This window comes from Eupeodes corollae, chromosome 1, assembly GCF_945859685.1.
Source record: "Eupeodes corollae chromosome 1, idEupCoro1.1, whole genome shotgun sequence".
NCBI lineage: Eukaryota > Metazoa > Arthropoda > Insecta > Diptera > Syrphidae > Eupeodes > Eupeodes corollae.
Window position 1 is genome coordinate 125,270,709 of NC_079147.1, and position 27,327 is coordinate 125,298,035.

General features: G+C 34.9%; 3 protein-coding genes across 3 annotated transcripts; all 3 read left to right on the forward strand.

Moving 5' to 3' along the window:
• Window positions 1-548: 548 nt before the first annotated feature.
• Window positions 549-2,665, forward strand: LOC129944187 (uncharacterized). The gene is made up of 4 exons (XM_056053438.1): window positions 549-806; window positions 900-1,285; window positions 1,405-1,696; window positions 1,796-2,665. Exons 1-4 carry the CDS (start codon window positions 549-551, stop codon window positions 2,663-2,665), a joined length of 1,806 nt encoding a protein of 601 aa, XP_055909413.1.
• Window positions 2,666-10,828: 8,163 nt separating this feature from the next.
• On the forward strand, window positions 10,829-13,582 carry LOC129944194 (uncharacterized). Its single transcript, XM_056053451.1, has one exon. The coding sequence runs from the start codon at window positions 10,829-10,831 to the stop codon at window positions 13,580-13,582; it is 2,754 nt and encodes a 917-aa protein (XP_055909426.1).
• A 298-nt stretch (window positions 13,583-13,880) lies between these two features.
• LOC129944200 (uncharacterized) lies at window positions 13,881-15,197 on the forward strand. The gene is made up of 2 exons (XM_056053465.1): window positions 13,881-14,560; window positions 14,639-15,197. The coding sequence occupies exons 1-2, from the start codon at window positions 13,881-13,883 to the stop codon at window positions 15,195-15,197; spliced, it is 1,239 nt and encodes a 412-aa protein (XP_055909440.1).
• Window positions 15,198-27,327: the final 12,130 nt, after the last annotated feature.

A 27,327-nucleotide genomic window follows, 5' to 3' on the forward strand; every position in this document is an offset into this window, starting at 1 on the left:
GATCATGCTGATCGAATTTATATTGTGTTAAGATAATTTTGTATTTTTTTCATTAAGCAAACGAGCTTATATTTAATTGGGGGCTCAACCGGGATCCCTTTAGCAAACAATTTAAGATTTGAAAACATAAAGTAAAATCAGTGCTAAGTGTGTGGTTCCAGCCAAATCAAAAAAACAAGCCAACTATTCTACGAAGATAGAAGAAAGCGCAACATACCGAGTAGAAGCAGCAACATCAGACACCAGTCCGAGACCAGCAAAACTTCGAAAAGAGAAATTTTCTAAGTATATATTTATTTTATACTTTATATTTATATTTATATTTATATTTATATTTATATTTATATTTATATTTATATTTATATTTATATTTATATTTATATTTATATTTATATTTATATTTATATTTATATTTATATTTATATTAATTATTAAATATTTAAAAAAAACATCATATTATTATAAAGTGCGTGTAACGTGATCTGGTGCAACAGATAATATTGCGATTCCTTTTTTTGCTACATAAAAAAAATAATAAAAAAAACAAAATGAATCAAGACGCTGTAAATGGTCTGATTTCTCAAGCTATAAGCTCGAACAATGCTAAATTCGAACGAGCTATACAAGACCAACGCAACATGTTTACTTCTGAAATTGAAAGATTGCAGAAATTAATATACGACAAAGGCCTAGCCTCGAACGTTTTAGAATACGAAACACAGACAATTAATTCAAGCATTGCTTGTGATGAGACCCTCGACATTATAAAGTCATTACGTGATTTCGACGGCACTAAAACCTCCTACGTAAGTTGGAGAGAAGCTGCCGTCAATTCCATCAGACTATATAAAATAGAAAGCAAAAGGTAATTTGCTGCCTTGACAATTTTTAGGAACAAGATAACAAAGGCAGCCAATGATGTGCTCACAAATCATGGTACTGTCCTAAATTTCGAGGCAATATTGGCCAGACTAGACTTCGCATATGCTGACAAGCGACCTATGCATATAATCGAACAAGAACTAAGTGTTCTAAGACAGGGTTCTATTAGTATAATAGAATTCTACAACGCAATCAACTGCAAGTTGACCCTGCTGACCAATAAGACTATTATGACCCATGGGTCAAATTCGCCAATAACGAATGAACTCAATGCTATGAACAGACGCAATGCTTTGAGAATTTTCATAACCGGCCTGAACGGCCAACTACCACAAATATTGTTCTCCCTCAATCCACCAGACTTGCCCAACGCACTCGCTAAGGCGCAAGAACTTGGAAGAATGTTCGAACAAATTTTGCATTTCAATTTGCCAACCACAAAGGTGAAAACAGAAACCATCATAATCACAATACACTGAGATTGTCGAGACAACCAAATGGTAATACCAACAATCCTTCCAGACATAATGATTACAGGCAATTACCACAACTTTTCGAACCTATGGTTCTTGGTAGTTCTGTAAATCGACCCATCAATAGAGATGATTTAAACCGATACAAACAATCTCATAATAATCATTCACAAAACCCATTTAGACAGGGAAATAATAATAACTATAACAACAACGCAAATACGCCGCGTTGGCAGAAACCAAATTTTAATACTTACAATAACAATACAAGACCTGTATTTAAAAGGGAAAGGGAAAGTGCACAACATTCTATCCAACAACCCCCAGTAAAGACTGAGAGGGTAAATAACCTCAATGAGAATGAGGATTTTTTAGATCAAGAGTGGGATTACCCCACTTACGAAGAGTAATAAACAACAAAAAAATTAAAATATTAATAGATACCGGTGCCAGATACATTGAGTGATCCAATCACTCTACCAATTTTTAAACGCGCCCGAACGGTGAACGGGGAAATTATTATTAAAAAGTGCTACGAAGCACTCATATTCGACACTAAGACAAGATTTTATGTTTTAGAAAATCTAGAATATGCAGCTCTAATAGGAGCAAACTTGTTAAGTCAAGTTAATGCTAAGATTGATTTTAATGACAATACATTAAAATACAACAATAAAGTTGAAAGAATTTATTTTGATGACAAAGAAGTTATCAACAATATTCAAGAAGTTAAAACAGATCAATTAAGAGTTGCAATGATGGAGAAAATTAAAAGTATCCATAATGACATTGATTTAACTCTTCCCTTCAGAACAGATGTCATGGCGGAAATCCGTATGGCCAATGACAAACCTATCTGGAGTAAACAATTACCTTATCCCCTATCTGCAAATAACTTCGTAAACAGTGAAGTTCACAAAATGTTGGAAGAAGGAATTATCAGACCTTCCAAATCTCCTTTCAATAGCCCCGTCTGGGTTGTACCAAAAAAAGGTACAAACGAGGACGGCACACCAAAAAGTCGATTAGTCATCGATTATAAAAAGCTTAATGAAAGCACGATTTCTGACAAGTACCCTATACCGGATACTTATGTCATATTATCAAACTTAGGAAAAGCCAAATACTTTTCCACCCTTGACTTGGAATCAGGGTTCCATCAAATAAAAATGAAACAGGAAGACATTGAAAAAACCAGTTTTTCCGTTAATAACGGAAAATATGAATACACTCGATTGCCCTTTGGATTGAAGAATGCGCCTTCAATATTCCAAAAAAAGAAAAATTTACTCTCTACGAAGAGAAAGTAGACTTCTTAGGTTATGTCGTCGGACACAACGTAATAAAAACTAATCCCGATAAAACGATGACTATAAAGGGATACCCCGAACCTAAAACCTTAAGGCAGTTAAGATCATTCCTAGGAATGATAGGATACTATCGAAAGTTTATTCAAAATTACGCAAAAATTGCAAAACCACTTACAAGATACCTTCAGAGCGAAGACGGACAAGTATCAACTCACATGGCAAAAAAGACAGCCATCGAACTAGACCAAAAAGTTAAAATAGCTTTTCAAACATTAAAAGACCACCTACTCACAGAAGTCGAACTTACACAACCAGACTTCTCAAAAAAATTCGTATTAACCACTGACGCATCGGATGACGCAGTAGGTGCAGTTCTGTCACAAGACAATAAGCCCATAACATTCATATCCAAAACTCTAAGCAAATCAGAACGCAGTTATGCCGCAAATGAAAAAGAACTCTTTGCAATCGTTTACGCTTTGAAGAATTTGAGGAATTATTTATATGGTGTCACAAATTTAGAGATCCACACGGATCACCAACCTCTGACATTTGCAGTTTCACCAAGAAATCCGAACGCAAAGATGAAGAGATGGCATGCTCTTATAGAAGAACATGCACCTAAAATGATCTATAAACCAGGTCATACTAACGTAGTCGCTGACGCACTGTCAAGACAAAATTTAAATCAGATATCTGATACAAATACAGTACACTCAGCTGAAAGTAGCGAAGAAAATGACATAGACTTCATAGACAGACCAGTGAACCAATATAGCCAACAAGTTATAATAAATAAAGGCATCAGTACGATACACGATCAACTAACTCCATTTCCTAATAGGAAACGACATTTGATAACGTACGAAGATCCTAAGGACTTAATCCCTATATTTAAGGAATACTAACAAGACGGAATAATAGTACGTCTGAAGTTATTTACGAAATAAAAGGTATCTTAAAAGAACATTTTAAAAACAAGTTCATCAGAACAAAGTACTTTGCCGACGATATTACAAATAAAGATGACCAAGCAGATATCATAAAACAAACTCATAACCGAGCACATAGAAATGCCCGAGAGAATGTTAAGCAGATTCTGGAACAATATTATTGGCCTAAAATGCAAGATGAATTCTTGCAATACATAAAACATTGCGAAATATGTAACGTTAACAAATATGACAGACATCCTACCATGCAGCCCATTGGTGAGGCACCAATTCCGAAAAAAGAAGGAGAATCAATTCACATTGATGTAATGTTCGCTGAAAAGCACAAATTTCTTACATGCATAGACGCATACTCTAAATTCCTTGTTATAAAACACATTGACAATAGACAAGAAATGTCAAACAAAGTTTTGGAGCTACTGCAAATATTTCCAGCTTGCAAACATATAACATGTGATCAGGATCTAGCATTTACATCCGCAGTCTTCACGACTCTTATGAAAAGATCCAATATAACATTATATTATGTAACGACAAACCATAGTACGTCCAACGGACAGGTCGAACGAGTACATAGTACATTACAAGAAATAGCGAGGTGCATCAAAACACAACACTCATTATTAGAACCTGTAGAAATATTCATACGGGCGGCAAGAGAATACAATTTAACAATTCACTCTGTAACCCAGAAGAAACCTATAGACATTCTTTTTAATAAAGCATTTCATGAAGATACTCCTCTCAAATTAACTATAGCTCAAGACAAAATGATCGAACATAATAATAGGAATAGGAAAGCTAAAAACATAAAACCTAAAGAAGTAGTGTACCAAAAAGATCCTACAGTAAGAAACAAATTGCAACCTAGGTTTAAAAAGAGAATAGTTAAAGAAGATTTAGGAAATAAAGTCAAACTAACTAACGATAAAATAGTCCATAAGGATAACTTGAAATTTTAACTTACAGAAAATGGACATCTTTTTATTTATTTTTATTTTCGCTACAACCCAGGCAGAATTAATTGATTACACTCGAGAGACCTACATTTTGATAGAAGTAGACGACGTACTCTTATATGAGAACACATCAACCATATTTCATGTAACAAACCTTACATTTATACAGAATTTCGTTGACACAACATGGAAAGAGTTAGCAATAGAGCATGACAATACCAATTACGCTGACACTCCAAGGCATACAAAATTCGACAGTCATCGTAACATCATTCAAACTTTTCTTGACCAATTAGCAATTACAAGACCCAAAAGAGCAATAGAAACTATTGGTAAAATTTGGAAATGGATCGCTGGTTCGCCAGATCACGATGATAAGATAACAATAGAAAATAAGTTAAATGATTTGATACAAAATAATAATAAACAATTTGTAACTAATTCAAAAATATTTGACGCTTTAAAAAATGTTAAAAGAGATATCAAAGATGATCTTGAAGCGGAAAAGTGTAACTTAATTATTTAAGAATTACAAAATATAATAACTACTCTCACATTAGCAAAGCTTGGAATACTTAATCCAGCAATTTTAAACCACAATGAAATAAATAAAATAATAAAAAAAGAAAAAACGGAACTCACAATCACTGAACTGATCGATATTTGAAAATTTAAAATCGTTCAAAATAAAAATGTAATAGCTATAATGATTGAGTATCCAATTTTATACAAAAAATGTAAATTGTACAAAACAAGAGCCCTAAGCCAGCCTGACGGCAAATTAATAATAAATAAAGAAATTGCAAAATGTGGTAATGTGTACCAAAATATTCAAAATTGTAAATTTGAGTTAAGATGTAATTATTGTAAAACACAAAAAGATAACAATACATGTTTAATAGATCTACTACACAATGAACGAGCTTTGTGCAACAAAACTAAAGAAAAGGACTTGTATCTAGAAGTAATAAGAGATGGATCAATTCTTTTGACTGGAAACCATCAGGTAGAGAACCTAACCATCACGGGTACATACTTGCTTACGTTCGAGAACACAACAACAATAGACGGAAAAATATACAATAATCCCACGGGACAAATCAACACGTTCCTAAAGACGTACACGGTCAACGAATATGACATAGGTACATACTTTGAAGCACTGGATGATAATCTTAAGATGGAGAACATTAACCTTCTAACAACAATCCAAGAAAAAATAACAAATAGTCCTATTGTGTCCACATTCGGATTAATAATTCTAATAATTCTTATTATCATGATAATAATCATTATAGTGTACTTAAGAAGACCAAGGCACCCTGTCCTCACTAAAGACGAATACATGAGTCTACAAGTTCGAGATATTATGAACAGAGTGCACGCACAATCACCGTAAATATCGGGACGATATTTTATTAACAAAGGGGGAAGTTAACTCATCATACTTTTTATTAAAACCACTCCAAAATCATTAAAACCGAAAAACATTAAACCCGAAACCACTTATCCCAAATCTAATAAAATCGATAGTGTCAACAAACGACACAAACAAGTCACGTCCCCATCATTATATCATCATGTCCAGCGACAAGATTAAAACAATGACATTCTTTGTCACCCCCATCACACACTATACAACAAGAAGAACAAATAGCTGCAACCGTGGCTATATAATGACCTAGACCGAAGTTATCCTGCCCTTCAGTTCCAGTACAACCTGCGATCATGCTGATCGAATTTATATTGTGTTAAGATAATTTTGTATTACAATTGTATTATTATTTTAAATAAAGTTTTTTTTCAGTAAGCAAACGAGCTTATATTTAATTTGTATTTCACCTCTATCCTTCCGGGTTCACCATATGTTCACCAAAAGAAATCGTTGTGTAAAAAACAAAAAAGTTTGAATTTAACCGACAAAAATAAGTGCAAAAGATCGATTTATCTGTTATATAAAAAAAAGAGAGGAAATTCTCTTAGAAAAAAAAGTGTAGTGATTTTGTTTTTGTGTTCATTTTTTAAAGTTTGTGTATTGCAGCCATACCTGAATAAAGTACATACAAAGGTCCAATTAACCTATGGAGCGGTGCACCTCCCCACAGGAATTGGGTAAGTCATTTCGTTAAACATTTATTTTAAAACTTTCAATTTGAACATATAAATAGAATTTTACTGCACAAATTTTCCTTAAAAAAATACATAAAGAAAAAAAAAGAGAGCGAAAGTAAGCCTGTGGGTATGCAACGTGTATACCTTGGTGACGTGGTGAACTTCGAAGCGATTAGACAGTTATTAAATAAATAAATAATTAACATTAGGTATATAAAGTCATAAATTTTGTTTGAATAATAATTTTCTTTAATTTTTTTTTGCAAAAATTTTTTAAAAAAAGGGTAATTTCATTAAATTAAATTAATTAAAACCATTAATTTTATCCTAAGTATATGCTATATATTTTTTTTACTTGATCAACCGAAATTTTGTATTGCGGACTACATAGTAATATTTTGTCTACATATGTACATTGTACATACATAAATACCTATATAGAAATACCCAAAAAAATAAACAATCGAAAATACGAGACATTTACAGTCTGCGTCGAAATAAAAGATACGCTTTCATTAATTAAATTTTTTTTTTAATTTTGGGTTACGAAAGTTAATCGTTTGATAAGATTTCACAATTTAAAGGTTCCGTAAAAAAAATATAATAATTAATGTAATCATTTCGGATTTTCAAAAAAAAAAATTACTTATTATTGACGGTTGGTTTGAAGTTAGATTGATTTTTTTTATTCGGATTACTTTTGTTGTATTTTTTTTAGAATATATTTATATTTTGCTTAATTTGTTTTATGTTATTTTCATCTTTTGGGGTTATGAATAAAAGTTATCCTTTTGGATAGTATTTTTGAAAAAATGGTAAAAGAATTCTTGTATTGAATCCTCTGTTGGATTTCATTATTTTTCGCAATTTATTTTAAAGCTACATCGGTGGATTGGTAATATGAAGTTCGCGTAAGTGAAGGTTTACGTGGATGTGGCGGTGACGCAAGGTAAACAAATAAGACCGAGTACAGTCAAGTCAAGTCAAAAACAAAATGTAAATGTAAATGGAATTTCCAGTTTTGTTTTTCTGGATGAGTTGATATGTAGGTAGTCTCTGGATTAGGGGCTGATATACAATCGAGGACATATCAGCCATGGTCGTATCTTTTAGGATGCGTGGGTGCGGTTTCCCTCCGAGAGGCAACACCATCGGGCTCTCTCCTCCTTGGAACCTTTTGTTAAGAAACCAGTTTTATTTCAGGACGAATTTGGGCTCCTTTTTTTGAACCCGAACTTTTTTTAATATCTACCCCGGCATGAAAATACTCTACACTCTAACCGACCTGTTTCGACCATGTGCTATGTGATTGTGTTTTAAGGATAATAGCACCCCTACTGTTGAAGCAGAAAATATCATCATCATAAATTTTTACTTTTAAAACTTTGTAAATAACTCTTAAATATTGGATTTAAATTTCAATTCTGTAACTGACAAAATTAAATTTTTGAATTCAAATCTGTAACCTATATTATACCAATCGCCATCTTTTTTGATACTTATAAATTCGCCTTAAAGTTTAACTGAAAATGTAACGTAATCTCTCTTTCGAAATTACATAAATTTTTGTATAAATACTTTCTAACGAAATAAAATTTTTTGGACTATTGTACAACCCTTAGGGGAAATCGCTGGTTTTTTTTTGCTTTAACCAATCTCGTCGTTTTGCTTCGCTAACTTTGATGGTCTTTGTTCGAAAGCCATTCAAAGTCCTCGTCGTTTTATAGCTACCGTTGATAAATCGATCAACGCATCAACCAGGATCTGCCTATCCTTTCGATTAAGGACATAATAGAGATCTCCGGGTTGACGGTCAAGTCTTTTTGATCGTTCATTTTTTGGCGCCCAACGTAAAAAATAGTATAAAAAAGCTCGGTTTTGTTGACTAACGTGGTTAAAAGTGGTACTTTTCGTCTAAAACACGATATAAAAGACTTAATTTATTACTCCTCGTGTTAAACTATATAAAAGTTGTTAAACCAACGTGCAAAAAGTGGTAATTGACATAAAGACCTATAGTAAAATCATTAAAACTATTCGCGAAAATTGTGCACAAATAAATATAATAGTGCAGAAACATAGAACACTCTATATACATTTTTCTCGCCGCGTTTCGGTTCTTTTCGGTTTCGTGAGTGCATGGTGTAGGTGAAGTGCTAAAAACCCCGAGAGGAAGGAAAGACAACACCAGGAGAGAACCCAGTTGAATCCCGAAAATACCAACAGCCCATCCAAGAGGAATTGGAACCAACCTACAGATCATCAGAGAAAAATTGTGGGAGATAAGTATATCTCTCACCAAGGTATGTGTGGTCTAAGTTTTACTCTAATGTGTGTTGCTTTTCCAATTTAAATTAAAAAACAAAAAAAAAAAAAAAAAATCCAATAATAAATTAAATTCAATTTAAAACGCACCTTGGATATAAAACAGACCCTATAAATTAATTATATTGCTCAAAAATAATATATTAATATAGTTGAACAACATATTTCGATTTTTGCCGTTCAAATAAAATAAAACATTAAAATTTAAATAAATTTAAACCTACGAATTTATACCAAAAAATACTCTTCAATCTTCATACAAATTGTCTGTCGATCTTCCGCTTAAAGCATAGTGTTTTCGCTGGAAAAAATCATATACAATCCACAAAGAGTGTGCTTACGATCCACTTGTGTGTCCAATATACACACCCACGCACAATAGTTAAAATAATTAAAAGCTTTCGCTCTAAACTACTTTTTGCCGCCCCCGCCACCACCACACCATTGCTTAGTTCGTCGTTTTTCGCCTCATTCTGCTCGTTTACTCGTACTCTCGCTCGCTTCTTGCATTTGGTTGCAGAATACCTAAAATTCAAATAAAAATCAATACACACTGATTTCAGTGCATAGATCCTCATTTCGCCCACACATTATTCGCTCAAAGCTCATAGGAGCTTGCTTTCGTCGTCGTCGTCGCGGGAGATCTTGCTGCATGATCAATGCACTGAAGCAAAGCTTTTTTGGTTGATTGAATTTTCGTCGTCACATACCAAAAGTAAACAACTTTGATTCAAATTATTTTACATTCGCTTATTTAAATTACAACACATAATTTAAATAAAATAACATTGCCTTAACATCGTCGTAGGCATAATATAACATCGATAATTATATACTTCTGCCGTATATCTACTATAACTTAATTCGCCGCTACCTACAGTGGGAAATAAAAATAAAATAAACATAGTTCCTGTTTAAAACTTGTTCATTTGGAATAGGGTTGCCCACTCCTATTTTAATTTTAATTCGAATAAAAATTAAAATAAGCTTTTTAGTTAAGGAATTGGATTAAATTTTTTTTGATTTTATCGTTGCTGTTTGAAAACATTTTTTGATTTTTTAGTATTAATTCTACAATGGCAACCAAACCTACTCTTGATGAATTAAAACAACAACGGTCTTCTACTAAAGGAAGCATAACTCGTATAAAAAATATAGTGGAATCAACTACCAATATATTAACGTCAACTGAACTTGAGTGTCGCCTAGGAATTTTGGAATCTTATTTTAAACAAATTTTAGTTTACCAAACCCAAATAGAAGCCTTAGCCCCGACCGATACTTGTTGAGGTGAAATCGAAGATTTGTATATTACTGCTAAATCAAAAATTATTTCGCTTTTGGGATCTGGTAGGCGATGCAGTGTAGCAGATATAACGTTAAGTAGTGGCCCAACTTCAACTAGTCGTCTTCCAAAACAACGTCTTCCTAGGTTTAGTGGAAAATACTCCGAATACAAAAATTTTATAAATTCATTCAACAATTTAGTCGAAACAGATTCAAGCTTAACTAAAATAGAAAAATTTAATTATTTGCTTTCGTGTTTAACTGATCAAGCACTTGGTACAGTAAAGGCTTTTCAAGTCACGGAAGCCAACTACCCAAAGGCACTTCTTAGTTTGAAGGAGCGCTATGACAATGATTGTCTAATATTTTTGGAAAATATATCCGAATTAATAGAACTACCAAAGGTTACCAAATCATCTCCTGCTTCATTGAGGACTTTAGTCGATAATATATCTGCTTTATTTAGTTCTCTTCTCTCGATAGGGTCGTTTGAAAATATTTGTAACGCAATAATAATACACATAGCCATGTCGAAGGTCGATCCAGAAACGCAGTCCAAATGGGATGAACAGCTGGACTATAGCAAGTTACCTGAATGGAAAGAGTGTGCAGCCATTCTCAACAAACGATGCCAGTTCATGGAAGCTAGAGATAGCAAGCAGCTACGATCGGATTTTACTCACAAATCATTCAACAAACCAAAACCTACTTTTGTCAACAATCGTCGTCCTCAAACTTCACTTGCTGCTCATCAGCATTCTTGTATCTTTTGTCGGGACAATACTCATTCAATTACAGGCTGTAAAGATTTTGCTGAGCTTTCAGTAATGGATCGTTATTTCAAAGTGAAAAAATTAGGGCTTTGCTTAAATTGTTTAGGAAAAGGTCACAATGTTTCGAAATGTCCGTCGAATTATAAATGCAAGAGTTGCAAGCAATCACATCATAGCCTTTTGCACAGGCCTACAGATAATAGTACTAGTGTTGAAGTTTCACAAGGTTCATTGAATACAACAGCTGCAGCACATTCCGCATTGGAGAAGGAGCGTGTTCTCAATCAAGTTATTTTGGCAACAGCCTTAGTTCTCGTGAAAGACTCATCGGGTAGTTTTCAGTTGGGTAGAATTCTACTGGATTCTGGTTCTCAGGTTAACTTTGTTAATGAGAAGTTTGCAAATTCGCTCTGTCTTAAAAAACAAAGAAGGAACGTCGATATAGTGGGAATAGGACATACAGAAACACAAACCAAGTATCTAACTCAATCGACAATTCGCTCTAGATACAACAATTTCGAAATTTGTTTAGAATTTTTAGTCGCACCCTCCATTACAGGGTATCAACCGGAAGCAGCACTTAACATAAACAACTGGAATCTTCCTACGAATTTGGACTTGGCAGATGAGAGCTTTAATCAGCCATCTCAGATAGATATGTTGGTAGGTGCTGAAGCATTCTTTGATTTGCTGGAAACAGGTCAAGTCAAATTAGGTGAAGGACTTCCACACCTGCAAAAAACTGCTTTAGGTTGGATAGTATCTGGTAGATACAAATCAAAAGTAGTCGAAGCGAATAGATCGTGCTTCGTCAATTCAAAAGATAGTTCTTTGGATAAATATTTAGAGAAGTTTTGGGAACTTGAAGAGATTCAGGGTCAACAGTCGATGTGGTCTGAAGAGCAAACTGCATGTGAGGAACACTTCAAGGACAACATCGAAGTTCTACCCAGCGGTCGACTAATGGTTCACCTACCTCTCAAACGAGATCCCAACTGTCTTGGAGCTTCCTATGATATAGCCTTCAGAAGATTTTTATCTCTGGAGCGTAGGTTATCTAAGAACTCATCGTTGAAAACGGAATACGTAGATTTTATGAAACAATATGAATCTTTAGGTCACATGTCAGTCGTACACAATCCTAATCTCGAAATCGCTCACTATTACTTACCACATCAATGTGTAATTAAGCCTGAAAGCGTGTCTACAAAATTGCGCGTAGTATTTGACGCATCTTGCCGAACATCGTCACAAATATCCTTGAATGGAATACTTATGGTCGGTCCTACGATACAGGACGAACTTGTTATAATTTTACTTCGCTTTAGACTTTATCGATATGCTCTAACAGCCGACATTGTCAAGATGTATCCACAAATCTTAGTACATCCATCGCATAGGAGGTTGCAGTTTATCTTATGGAGAGAAGATGCACACACTCCTATTAAAACATACCAGCTTAACACCATAACATATGGTACGTCATCAGCACCGTTTTTGGCAATTCGTTGTCTTCAGTATTTGGCCGATAAAAACCAAGAGCATTTAAGGCTAGGAGCTTCTGTTCTAAAGTCTGATTTTTACGTGGACGATATGTTGACTGGAGCAGACGACTTAGATACTCTAACCCAAAAACGAAACGAAGTTGTTTCCATTTTGAATTCAGCTGGATTAGAGCTTTCAAAATGGAATAGCAATCATTTTTCCTTAATCGAGGAAACAAAACAAAAAGAAATAAGATTAACTGAATCAAATCTCGCGAGCACGTTAGGTATAGCTTGGAATCCTGTGGCAGATGAATTCAGTTTTTCTTACAAGCCAAATCGATCGTATACAAAATACACTAAGAGATCCATTTTATCTCTTTCTTCGTCCCTTTTCGATCCAATGGGTTTGCTCAGCCCCATCATTATTCGAGCTAAGATCCTGCTACAACAGCTTTGGATAGATAAAGTTGACTGGGATGCATCAATTCCACAAAACATCGACATTGAGTGGCGTCAATTTATGATCGATCTACACTCTATTCAAAATCTCTCTGTTCCTCGATTCGTGTTTGTAGAAAATAAAACAAACTACCAAATACATGGCTTCGCCGACGCTTCTATGAAGGCATATGGTTGCTGTATATATCTGAGAAGTATAGATACGTTCGGGTCAGTAGAAGTGAAGCTTTTAGTCGCCAAATCTAGAGTTGCGCCAGCTAAGAAGAAACAACTTCCGCGCTTAGAGCTTTGTGCAGCACATCTTTTATCCAAACTCTGGTTAAAAATTCAAAGAGTGATCGACAAAAACTTCTCGGAAGCATTCTTTTGGACTGATTCTGCAATTGTTTTGCACTGGATATCCACACACTCATCAAGGCTCAACACATTTGTTGGAAATAGGGTAGCAGAAATTCAGGAGACAACGAAGCAGGTTGTTTGGAAACATGTTCCAACATGTTCCTGCAGATGTCGTTTCCCGAGGATGTTCCGTGGGAGAGCTACAAAACTCAATTTGGTTTAAGGGTCCAGCATTTTTGTTTGAACGGGAGGAAAATTGGCCATCCACGGTAGATATCTGTCCTTCTCCAGAGGACCTTTTGTTGGAAAAACGAAAAACAGCTTTAAATTGTCAACAACCAGACAAAAACCATTATTTGGAAACAATAGAGAGAGTGAGTTCGTATACAAAGCTCATCAGAATTTTTGCGTTTGTTGCAAGGTACCTTAATTTGCGTGTATGGAGAATCCCGTTTCCTAGTGAATTTCTGACAGCCAATGAACTTGAATATTCACTACAAATCATCGTTAACGTGATTCAAATGAAGTACTTTGCTAAGGAAATTGAAGCTATACAATCAAACGTACGACTTAAAGGATCCATAAATTCTCTAAGTCCCTTCGTCGAGGATAAGAATGGGCTTCTTTTGTTGAAAGTGGGTGGGCGATTGAAGCATGCAAACATGCCTGAGGAAAGTAAGCATCCATTGTTACTGCCCAAAGATTGCATCTTTAGCAAGACACTAGTCGAACATCTTCATTATTCGAACTACCATTCTGGTCCAAAAGCTCTTGTCGCATTGACCAGACAAAGATTTTGGGTAATAAATATTCGAGAGGTAGCACGAAGGGTAGTAAGAAAGTGTCCCCATTGTGCAAGGTATAGGCCAAAACTTTATGAGCAGGTTATGGGAAACTTGCCTGCTGAAAGATTGACACCATCACGTCCATTTGTTTGTTGTGGGGTGGATTTTTGTGGTCCGATATATACCTATTATAAAATTCGGGGCAAAGTTCCGTATAAGACTTATGTTGCAGTTTTTGTCTGCTTCTCGTCGAAGGCAGTTCACTTGGAAGCTGTGTCAGACCTTTCAGCTGATGCTTTTATAGGAGCATTGAAAAGGATGATAGGTCGTAGAGGTCTCCCAAGAGACATTCACTGTGACAATGCGACAAATTTCGTTGGCGCACAGTCAAAACTAAAGGAATTACGCGATATGTTGTTCAAAAAATCTAACCAACAAAACATTGTTAATTTTTGTTCTAATTCCACCATAAATTTTCATTTTATACCCCCCAGGGCACCCCACTTCGGTGGAATTTGGGAGGCGGCCGTTAAAGTTGCAAAGGGTCATCTCTATCGCAGCCTAGGAGGTGCCAAGCTGTCATTCGAGGAACTGTCAACTGCGCTGGTGGAGATCGAGGCCATAATGAACTCCAGGCCAATAACTCCGATGTCCACAGATCCCAATGACGTCGAAGCCCTAACGCCAGCTCATCTGCTTATTGGGTCTTCACTAAAAGCAGTTCCTGAGCCAATTGAAGAAGTCTCCGACATCAGCTATCTACAACGATGGCGACGAATAAATGCCGTCGAAACTCACTTTTGGAAGCAATGGTCATCAGAGTACATCCACGAACTCCAAGGACGTGCAAAGTGGGCGTCGTCCAGACCAAACATCACAGTTGGAAGCCTCGTCATTATTCACGAGGACAACCTACCTCCTCAAAAGTGGCTCTTGGGGAGAGTCACGAAAATCATCGAAGGTCCAGATGGTCGAGTCAGAGTCGCCGATATAAAAACGTCAAAAGGAGAATTCAGGCGACCCATTCGCAAACTCGCAGCGATTCCATCTTGAAAGGAAGTCCTTTCAAAGGAGGCGGAATGTTGAAGCAGAAAATATCATCATCATAAATTTTTACTTTTAAAACTTTGTAAATAACTCTTAAATATTGGATTTAAATTTCAATTCTGTAACTGACAAAATTAAATTTTTGAATTCAAATCTGTAACCTATATTATACCAATCGCCATCTTTTTTGATACTTATAAATTCGCCTTAAAGTTTAACTGAAAATGTAACGTAATCTCTCTTTCGAAATTACATACATTTTTGTATAAATACTTTCTAACGAAATAAAATTTTTTGGACTATTGTACAACCCTTAGGGGAAATCGCTGGTTTTTTTTGCTTTAACCAATCTCGTCGTTTTGCTTCGCTAACTTTGATGGTCTTTGTTCGAAAGCCATTCAAAGTCCTCGTCGTTTTATAGCTACCGTTGATAAATCGATCAACGCATCAACCAGGATCTGCCTATCCTTTCGATTAAGGACATAATAGAGATCTCCGGGTTGACGGTCAAGTCTTTTGATCGTTCACCTACTATATGAGGGAATGCGGAACTTCTGTTGAAAGTCCTTTTGCCGACAACACCTCGGTTCCGTTACAGGTGGCGCCCAACGTGGGGCCCGATTCGTCTTTTATTTTTCCTGGTTCGAAGTTGAAATTCTTGTTTGGAAAAAAAAAATGTTGAGATAATTTTCTCTACTTTTATTACAAAAATTTGACAGACTTTATTTGATTGTTATTATTGCATTGATGGTACCTTCATTTTATTTATTGTGAAATTTAAAGTGGTGAGCGGACGTCCAGTAAATCGGTTTGAAGTCTTTTCCCTGTTTAGCCTGTTGCGACAATCATGCATTTCAATCAAAATCAATATCTGACATAACCAGAATTTTCAATCGATTAGTTTTGCATCCGTATCTTTTGGTTCAGCCGAATTTATGGTTGTGCAGATTGATCTTTTGAAATTTTTTTTTTAAAATAAGCAATGTCGACCGATAGTTTGAGCTTTGGTAGGCACGTACTATGTCCGTAGCGAGTTGTTTCGTTTTCTCAGATTTGTTATATAAATTACCTCTGTATATTTATTTATTTACTTCATCTATCGAGTTAACTCTTACAGATTGCTTTTAACTACATACTAATTAATTAATTTATCATTTAAATATTGCTTAATAACATTCCTTTCTAGGCTTATATCTAAATATAATTCAAATTCATTAAATGATTTCATGCATCTTGAAATTGGTTCATTTAAACCATAATTAAATCTATGATATGGTATATAAAACAATTGTCTTGATCTTATATATCTTTGAGGAACATACAAATTTAATAGATTAAGTAAATCGGAGCATTTTATATGGTAAGACAATATATCATGAACAAACATTACACAATTAACAATTCGCCGATTTTCTAAAGAGTTCAGACCAATTAAAGCGCATCTTGTAGAATAACAAGGCATTGAATCTAAATTAAATTTAAGTTGTCGAACTACAAATTTTGTAAAAGACTTTTGAACTTTCTCAATACGATTTTTTGAAACTGTATAATGAGGATCCCATACAACTGAAGCATATTCCAAATGAGGACGTACAAGAGACATATAGACGGATTTTATTGCATATGGATTCGAAAATTCGGCACAATTTCTTTTAAGAAAACCTAACATTGAATTCGCTTTAGCAATTACATAATCCATATGCCCGGAGAAATTTAATTTGTCATTGAATATTACACCGAGGTCCTTAATCTCCGAAACTCTACCTAAGACGACGTTTGAAATATTATAATTATAATTAATAATGGTATGACATCGGGAAAAAGACATACAACTACATTTATTGATGTTAAACGAAAGATGATTACTTTTACACCAATCGTTTATAGTATCAATATCATTCTGTATTAATATACAATCATTGATACTCTTAACAGTTGCAAATATTTTAAAATCATCCGCAAATAATAGACCATTTGTAAAATTCAAGTATAATGGTAATTCATTTATGAAAATCAAAAACAACAATGGACCAAGATGGCTCCCTTGTGGAACACCAGATGGTACATATATTGTTTTTGTTGACAGCGAGTTCAAAATTTTCACAACTTGTTTTCTATTAAACAAATAGCTTGAAATCCACTTGAGAAAATTTGAATGGAAACCTAAATTATTGAGTTTTTGAACAAGAAGTGGTATACAAATACTATCAAACGCTTTCCGAAAATCAGTATAAATTACATCAACTTGAAAACCAGATTCCAAGGCATTTGACAAATGTTGAGTAAAAAGTGTCAAATTAGTTGTAGTAGATCTACCACTCACGAATCCATGTTGACATGGAGAAATAAATTCTTTAACATGAAAATAAATTTTGTTTTTTACAATCAACTCAAAAAGCTTCGGTATAGCAGAATGTTTGGTGATTGCACGATAATTCTCAATTTTATGTTTTTGACCTGATTTAAAAATGGGATTTATAAACGAAAACTTCCAGTCATCTAAAAAAACATTCAAAATCCCTTCCTTAACGTCGTCTAATGACAAAAAAAGGTGCCCTAAATCCAAGTTGGAAACAGGTAACTGATAATTTAAACTGTCTGAAATAATTACAGGTGAATGATCCACATAAAAATTCTCAAAAAATTACGCGAATAAATCACATGTTGTATTTAAATCTGAAGAATATTGATCCTTATACTCCATATTATTGAAAATAACCGAGTTCTGCTTCTTAGAATTTATGAAAGCCCAGAATGATTTTGGGTCTCTTGATATCTTTGATTGAGTATCCAAGATATATTGTCTGTATACAAATTTATTTAAGAAATCGTATTCACGTCGCATCTGACAGTATCGATCTTTATCAATATCAGACTTGGTTTTCTTAAACTTTTTAAAAGCTTTATTTTTTATATTTTTTAACATTATGGAGTCTTTTGTTACTCCAAGGCAATTTTGAATTACACCTATTTTTGTTTTTTGGAATAAATCGACAAAAACCATCAAATAGACATTCTAAAATTTTTTTATAAATAGCATCCAAATTTGTTCCAAAAAGATATAATGACCAATCTATTGATAAAAAGTAATCATTCAAGTTATCATATTCTCCTTTTAAAAAATTAAAATCATTACAACGGAATTGTTTAATTGAACTAGAAACATTATTATTATACATTCGTAAACTTAAGCATATCGCTTTATGATAAATAGTATTTTTTACAATTGGAAATAAAGATTCTTTAACTTCATAAGCTAGGTTATTATACAAAAAGAGTAAATCTAGATATCTTTGCATAGAATTGCTTATACAATTTACTTGAATTAAGTTAAGAGACAATATTGAATCAATAAATAAAATTTCAAAATCTTTTTTAACATTATAAGGAATTAATCATTTATCATCTCCGGAATAGTTCCAATGAATATCACATAAATTGAAATCTCCTAAAATACAAGGCAGTTGGTAATCATGTAACCTTTCCAATAAAAATTCAATATTATTTAAATGCATTTCATAAATAAACGTAGAGCTCTTAGGAGGAATGTAGCTTACAACAAAAACAATTTCTGTATATATTCCTACTTCATTACGTACATCAACCAAGACACATAATTGTTCAACCTTTTTATCATTGAATCGCAGGTTGACAGTCTTACTTGAGAATTTTGTATTCACAGCATAAGTACACCTCCTCCTCTCTGAGTTGAAAATTCACATCTATCAGAGCGGTAAACATCAAAAAAGTGATCAAAGAGCTCAGCTGATTGAATGTGACCATGGAGCCAAGTCTCAGTAAAGATAATGACGTCATATTCATGCAACGATGAAGCGAGAAAGATTTCTTTAGTTTTTGTTCTAATACCACCAGCATTCTGGTAATATACAGAGAGTGTATTTTTTTCATGAGAACAAGATGACGGCGATGATAATGATGATGATGATGAAGAAGGATGAAGTGATGATGGTGGTGGCGGTGGCTGCAGCGATGGCAATGTTACCGATGGCGAGGGTAACAGTGATAGCGATGACGACGACGACGGTTGTGCGAATGATAATGTTAAAGACGAATGAGAAAGAGATGTAGAGAATGGAGAGGGAGTTTGAACATTATGTTGTTGTTGTTGTTTTTTATCTTGAGGGATTAGTTGTTTATTATTTGCATAGTTTAATTGTTGACACTTGCTAATTGTACAATTTCTTTTTTTGGGAAAAAATGAAACATTTTCACATTTACATTCGTGGGCCAGTTTTCTCCTTTCAAAGCATTTTCCAATGCTGTTGTAGGAATCCCGAGCCGAAAAGTTATATGTTTTAATTTAGTCACATCAGTATTTTGTTTACACAAGGGAAAACAAGACAGAGTGTTTTTAGCTAAATTTAGTTTATTAGATGCATAAGTAATTATAGCATCAGGTGTCGTTAATGGGGTAAAACGAGACAAATGAATCCATTTTAAAGAGGGCAATACTTCTAGCGCCGATGAAGAGTCATCACTACCTATCACGCACAAATTATTTTTATTTTTTGTTTTTGCGTTTTTGCGGGGCGCGAAGGGCTTTGCATTTTTCAATAAGACGTTTGAAGAGCAAGGGTCATTATCATGAAGCGAGATAGAATTTTGTAACAGTCGAGTAAGTTTTGTGTTTTATAACACATAATTAATGTTCAGCTTCCACACAAAAATTCCAAGGGAGTATATTATAACAGAAAAACTTTTATTCGATATTTAGATATTTACCTTGACACGTCACATCCACCAGACATATTTTAGAACCGTTGGCACAAACAATTTTTTGTATTCTCTTTTGATATATTATTTATAATCGTTTGTTTTCTAATTGAATCATTTGTTTATTAGTTCAAATTTCAATTTCTTTTTATTATTTAGTTCAAGATTTTTTTTAGCAATTGAAATTTGATTTCTTTATTTTTTTTTTATAATTTTCTTATGGTATAATCCTTTTTAATTTTTCTTTGAATTTGTCTTTAAGTAATTTAATCAATCACTTAGTTTTTTTATTTTATTTCTTTTCGATCTGGTTTTATTTATTAAAAAGGTTTAGAAGCTCACGTTAGATAATCTTATGTCTTCAGGTGAGGATAGGAAAAAACATAATTTACGTTCTTCTCGTGGTCAAGCACCCATTCAATCTCTTCGTGGTTGTGGATCTAGTCTATACGCTCGTGGGCGCGGATCAGGTCAAAAACTACGTGGTCGCGGGTACAATAAAGCAATTAGTGTTTCTAACAACATAAGCCTTCCACTCGAAGCCATGGCTAGTAATTCCAACCCGGATATACACAACTTAGGATCAAGATTACCGCCCAATGTTCCCCCAAATCAAGCTCCTCCAGAAGGAGACCCCTCTGCAAAGAATGCCAACCCAGAGGTACTAATGGGATCTCAAGCCGTTCTTAGAAATAGGGATAGTTGGATACCACAGACCCAGCCATTAAACAACCAGGACGAACTAGACTTACCAGCTTACATTCAGGGCCTTGTAACTGCTTCGATAGGAGTTAGTAGGTCAGAGGATCTGCAGGTTATTCGCAAAGAATTAGAAGCCAATAGGGTCGCAATGAAAAATCAAATGGCGGAGATCATCCGAGAAACTTTAAGACAAACTACTCCTTCTGTTCCAAGCGAATATGAAGTCCGCAGGCGAGTTCCTTCAGCTACAGAACCTAATGTAACAGCTCATAATATTCCTGATTCAGCATCAAGAGTAAATTACCCAAGTCTAAACACCAATGCAGATGAGTTTCTCACGCGTATCAGAAACATGAATTTAGATGACACCTGCACTACCAACACCAACAACCCACTCATTCACGACAGAATTATAATTCTGGCTCCAATTACAAATTTCTCGCTTACCACAAGTGGGGTTTGAAATATGATAATATCAAAATGACGGTTGATGATTTTCTTTTTAAGTTAGAGATTTTAAAGGAAACATATCTTTCATCATGGCCTGAGGTTGTAGCGAATTTTCACCATTTTATAACCGGACAAGTTGAAGATTGGTATTGGGTTTTCCGTAAATCCAATCCTAGAATAGATTGGCCTGGACTTAGGTATGCATTGATAGAACAGTTTCGGTCTCTTGAGACTGATGCTGAGCTTTCAATGAAATTATATGAACGTCGTCAGCAACCTAACGAAAGCTTTGACGATTTTTTTTGGCTATTCAAATCATGAATTACTAATTCTGATCAAACAAAACGTGAAAAGTCGAATGGGAGAGTTGTTGTTGACTTTTAGGGCCCAGAGCCTTAATGAATTGGCTTATGTTTGCCGTAATATGGAAAAATACATTAAAGATCAAAACAAACAGAAGATTAAAAATACCATAAGTCAACCCTTTCATAGAAATGTTAGTGAGTATAGGGTAGCCGAAGTAGTCGCAGATCCAGAAACAGCTTCTCTGGAAGCCATGCAGATGCAAAGAGATACCAGCAATTATACCTGCTGGAACTGCAAAAAGTTAGGTCACGGCTATATGGAGTGTCCAGACTCACAAAGGTCCTTGTTTTGTTACCGCTGCGGAAAAGAAAGTACATCTTCACCTCAATGCACAAGTCCTAAATGCGCGGGAAACTCTCGCAAGAGCAAACCGTCGACCGGGATGGCTTGCTCGCGAGACCAGAAACCGGATTTGCATTAGATCATAATTCCAACATAGATTGCAAAAACAGAAATTTTCAAGTACAAATTTTAAAAAGACCAGCTAATGAAGAAAAGATAAAAACAGATATTTCACCTCCGAAAGCTAAGAATTCACCTCCGTTGAAAAGCCTTCACGAACGACAAATAAGGTATTATGCCGCCAGAGATAGGATTTTCGGTAGCTCAAAACCTCCAGTTTCTAATAGAATAACTCGGATCCGAGAACGAAAGAAAAATAGAAGAAACGCGTTTAAAAGTATAGAAGCAACAACTTTGTGTTGTTCTGATGATCCTCGCCCCTATGCCAAGATAAAAATTTTTGGTGAAAGTATGTTGTGATTGCTAGACAGTGGTGCTAGCATAAGTTGCTTGGGCATGGATGGCGATGATTTTCTAAACTAACATAAAGTTGTTTGCTCACGGTTCTCGTCCAATGTAAGAACAGCGGATGGTCGTAATCAACCTATCACTGGTAAATTCGTTGCAGATATCACCTACAAAAACATCACCAAAAAGATTGAAATGTATTTAGTTCCTTCGCTACAGCAACAGTTGTATCTTGGGATAAATTTTTGGAAGTCTTTTGATATAGCTCCTCATTTAATTTCCGAAATTTCACCTCTAAAGACCTCCTTAAACAATACGTCTTCGGAGATGCGTGAGCTATCGGGAGAAGAATTCAATAAACTTCAAACAGCCATCAGTATGTTCCCGTCCTTTGCCACTCTTGGCTTAGGTCAAACAACACTGGAGGAACATGAAATCGACACAGGGGATGCCGAGCCGATAAAACAGCGACACTATCCTGTTTCTCCTGCGGTGCAAGAACTATTATATGGGAAATTGGATAAGTTACTTGACATGGGTATAATTGAAGAAAGCAATAGCCCATGGAGCTCTCCGGTGGTCTTGATACGAAAACCCGGTAAGACGAAGAAAAGTGCCTATCCTTTGCCTCATATACAGGGTTTGCTTAGTCGGATTTCAGATACGCACTATATTTCTAGTGTGGATCTTAAAGACGCTTTTCTACAGATACCGCTGGAGAAATCTTCACGGGAAAAGACAGCGTTTACAGTTCCCGGTAGGCCTCTGTACCAATTCAAGGTAATGCCCTTTGGCCTTTGCGATGCACCCCAACGTCTTTGCAAGTTAATGGACAAAGTGGTACCCCACGAATTAAAAGAAAATGTTTTTGTTTACTTGGACGATCTTCTGATAGTCACACGCACTTTTGAGGAACACCTTCGTTTCTTAAACATCGTCGCTGAAAAACTCAAAGCAGCAGGTTTGACAATCAATTTGGAAAAGTTGAAGTTCTGTTTTAAAGAACTAAAATATTTAGGATACGTAATCGGCAATGGGTGTCTTAAAACAGACCCGGCAAAAGTCTCTGGTATAAGAGATTTCCCGGTTCCACAAAATCAAAGACAGGTACGTCGGTTCCTTGGCATGTCTGGGTGGTATCGCAGATTCATAAGAGATTATAGCACTCTTGACACCCCTATCAATAACACCTTAAAAAAGAACGTTAAATTTGAATTTAATAGTGAAGCGCTAGAGTCTTTTCAAAAGATTAAGGATATTCTAACTTCGGCACCCGTTTTAGTGAACCCCGATTACACCAAGCCCTTCATCATTCTGTGTGATGCGTCATCGACTGGCATCGGTGGCGTATTATGTCAAAAGGATGAAGAAGGCAACGAACGCCCCATTTTCTTCTATTCACACAAATTGAACAAAGCCCAGTGTAATTATAGCGTCACTGAACGGGAATGCTTGGCTGCTGTTATGAGCGTAAAACAATTTCGTCCCTATGTAGACGGATACCACTTTAAGGTAGTGACTGACCATGCTAGTTTAAGGTGGTTGATGAATCAAAGGGACCTCAGTGGTAGGTTGGCTCGACGGAGTCTTAAACTTCAAGGTTATGACTTCAATATAGAGCATCGTAAGGGATCGCAACATGTCGTACCAGACGCTCTGTCAAGAGTTTTTGCGACAGACGAATTGAACCTAGATGCCTCGTCGGAGAAATATCCTTCTGATGTGCTGCACATAGATCTATCAGACCCCAGTTTTAAATCTGAGGAATATGGTAAGATCATTGACAACATCACAAACCAAAAAGAACAGCTGCCCGACCTTCAAGTCTCAGACAATTTTGTGTACAAGAAGGTCAGACACAGCACAGGAAATCCTCTGGAGGATGACCTAGGCTGGAAGTTATGGATTCCATCGCAGCTGACCAATCGACTGATTACTTTGGCTCATCGGCCGCCAAGGGCTGCGCATGGCGGGTTAGGTAAAACTCTTAACAGGCTCTGACAGCGATTTTTCTGGCCGAACATGGCAACCCAAGTTAAGTCTTTCGTAAGTAGTTGTGAGGTATGTAAGATGTCAAAAGCTTCCAACCAAATTTTAAGACAACCTATGGGGAAGGCTTTCGTAGTGGAACGTCCTTTCCAACACATCTACATGGATTTTCTTGGACCATATCCTCGGTCTAAAAACGGAAATATTTACATACTAATTGCTCTCGATCAGCTAACGAAATTTGTCATCATAAAAGCTTTGAGAAATGCTACGTCAGAAACGGCAGTTAGATTTTTGATCGAAGAAATCTTATGCTTGTTTGGTGTGCCCGAATCTATCCTTACAGATAATGGCAAGCAAATTATCGGTTCATCGTTTACAAAATTGTTATCCTCATATGGTATTCAGCATGTTAGAACTGCCTTTTATGCTCCGCAAGCCAATGCCAGTGAACGCGTCAACCGTTCAACCCTTTCTGCAATCAGGTCATACATAGGGAAGGATCAGAGAAATTGGGATGTACATCTTCCTGCCATCGCTTGCGCTCTTAGGACAGCTGCCCATTCTGCCATCGGTATTTCACCATACGAAGCCCTGTTTGGCCAAAGAATGGTGGAGCATGGTTCAGAGTATAAACTCTTACGAAAACTCGACTGTGTTAACAACTCCGAAATAAACGTCATTCCAAAGTCATCGAAGATGAACATCTTACATTCAGCCATCAAGGATTCCCTAGCAAAGGCTCATGAAACGTACGAGCATACGTACAATACTCGAAGCAAAAATGTACAGTACAACGTTGGCGACGTAGTCTTTAAAAGAAATTTTGTTTTGAGCGATGCAAGTAAAAAGATCAACTCTAAATTATGTCCTAAATTCATAAAATCCGTAATAAGAAAAGTTATAGGTAATAATCTTTACGAGTTGCAAGATGAAAACGGGAATCTTTTAGGGGTATTTCACTCAAAGGATATTAAGAGGTAGATATACTATTCTAAATAAACCCGGCTAACTTCAATCCGATCATGAGACTTATTCTCGGGCGTGGGTCGATACTATACTTTCAAAATCGTTTCTTTTCTTCTCCATTTCTAACGTTAACCGTCAGAAATGTATAAGTTTTGTAGAAAACGTTTTTCATTCCCTCGCACTTTATTTCCTTTTTTTTTTAAAAAAACAAACCGTCGGTAAAGTTGAGGTCATCCGGTAGTCACATAGCCAACATTCGAACCTTCTGTTCTTTCAATTCCATTCAAGTTAAATTAATTATTGTACAACCTTTAGACAATACAGCGGCGTTGCTGAAGATGCAGGTAAATGTAAGTGTGGTGAGTTAAGAGGATCTTGAAGAGCGGTCAATGCAAGCATTTACTTTATAACTAAGTTCATTTGAGAAAAATAAAATTTATACTAAGTTGGTGTAATTTTTTTTTTTATTAATATTTTCCACCTAAACGCTAAAAAAATAATTTAAAAAAAAATCGTGTATGAGTTTTAACTCGGTTTATTAACTTAAAAACTAATAAAAAAAATAAACCCGATTTACACGTGCCGAGATCGGTGTTTTAGAAAAGAAAAAGTAAAAAAAAAAACCGTAAAAAGAAGTGAAAAGAAAAGAAAACCCTTATTACTCGCCCATAAAAAACGAAAAAAATAGTTAACCCTTTTAAAAATTAAAAAAATACTAAACGTGAAAAAATATTAAACAAGCAAAAAAACTGCCCAAGCACCCGCAAAACTCCACAAAAAGGAAAAAAAAAGAGTGTAAGAATTTGCTCCTAAGCACCCCCAAAAACAAAGTCGCCTACGACTCAGGAGCACCCACAAACGAACCCAAAACCAATACCCAGCACTCGTCATCATCTTTAGAAGAAATCTTCCAGAAACGTGTTAAGTACAAACTGTACCCAAAACATTTGTGCAGACTGTACCTACGGTCTAAGCGAGAATTTCTCACCACCTCATCATCGGCTTCCTCACCACACTCTTCATCACTTCCTGGATTGTTGAATTACGTAGTTTTTTATTCCGATTGTATCATTATGTAGTTTTTTATATAATTTCCCTATTTTATTTGAATAATATCCCTAATATGTATTTCACCTCTATCCTTCCGGGTTCACCATATGTTCACCAAAAGTAATCGTTGTGTAAAAAAAAAAAGTTTGAACTTACCCGACAAAAATAAGTGCAAAAGATCGATTTATCTGTTATATAAAAAAAAAGAGAGGAAATTCTCTTAGAAAAAAAAGTGTAGTGATTTTGTTTTTGTGTTCATTTTTTAAAGTTTGTGTTTTGCAGCCATACCTGAATGAGGTACATACAAAGGTCAAATCAACCTATGGAGCGGTGCACCTCCCCACAGGAATTGGGTAAGTCATTTCGTTAAACATTTATTTTAAAACTTTCAATTTGAACATATAAATAGAATTTTACTACACAAATTTTCCTTAAAAAAATACATAAAGAAAAAAAAAAGAGAGCGAAAGTAAGCCTGTGGGTATGCAACGTGTATACCTTGGGCAGTTACATAAGTACATACTATCTGACGTGGTGAACTTCGAAGCGATTAGACAGTTATTAAATAAATAAATAATTAACATTAGGTATATATAGTCATAAATTTTGTTTGAATAATAATTTTCTTTAATTTTTTTTTGCAAACATTTTTTAAAAAAAGGGTAATTTCATTAAATTAAATTAATTAAAACCATTAATTTTATCCTAAGTATATGCTATATATTTTTTTTAACTTGATCAACCGAAATTTTGTATTGCGGACTACATAGTAATATTTTGTCTACATATGTACATTGTACATACATAAATACCTATATAGAAATACCCAAAAAAATAAACAATCGAAAATACGAGGCATTCACAGTCTGCGTCGAAATAAAAGATACACTTTCATTAATTAATTTTTTTTTTTAATTTTGGGTTACGAAAGTTAATCGTTTGATAAGATTTCACAATTTAAAGGTTCCGTAAAAAAATATAATAATTAATGTAATCATTTCGGAATTTCAAAAAAAAAATTACTTATTATTGACGGTTGGTTTGAAGTTAGATTGATTTTTTTTATTCACAATACTTTTGTTGTATTTTTTTTAGAATATATTTATATTTTGCTAAATTTTGGGGT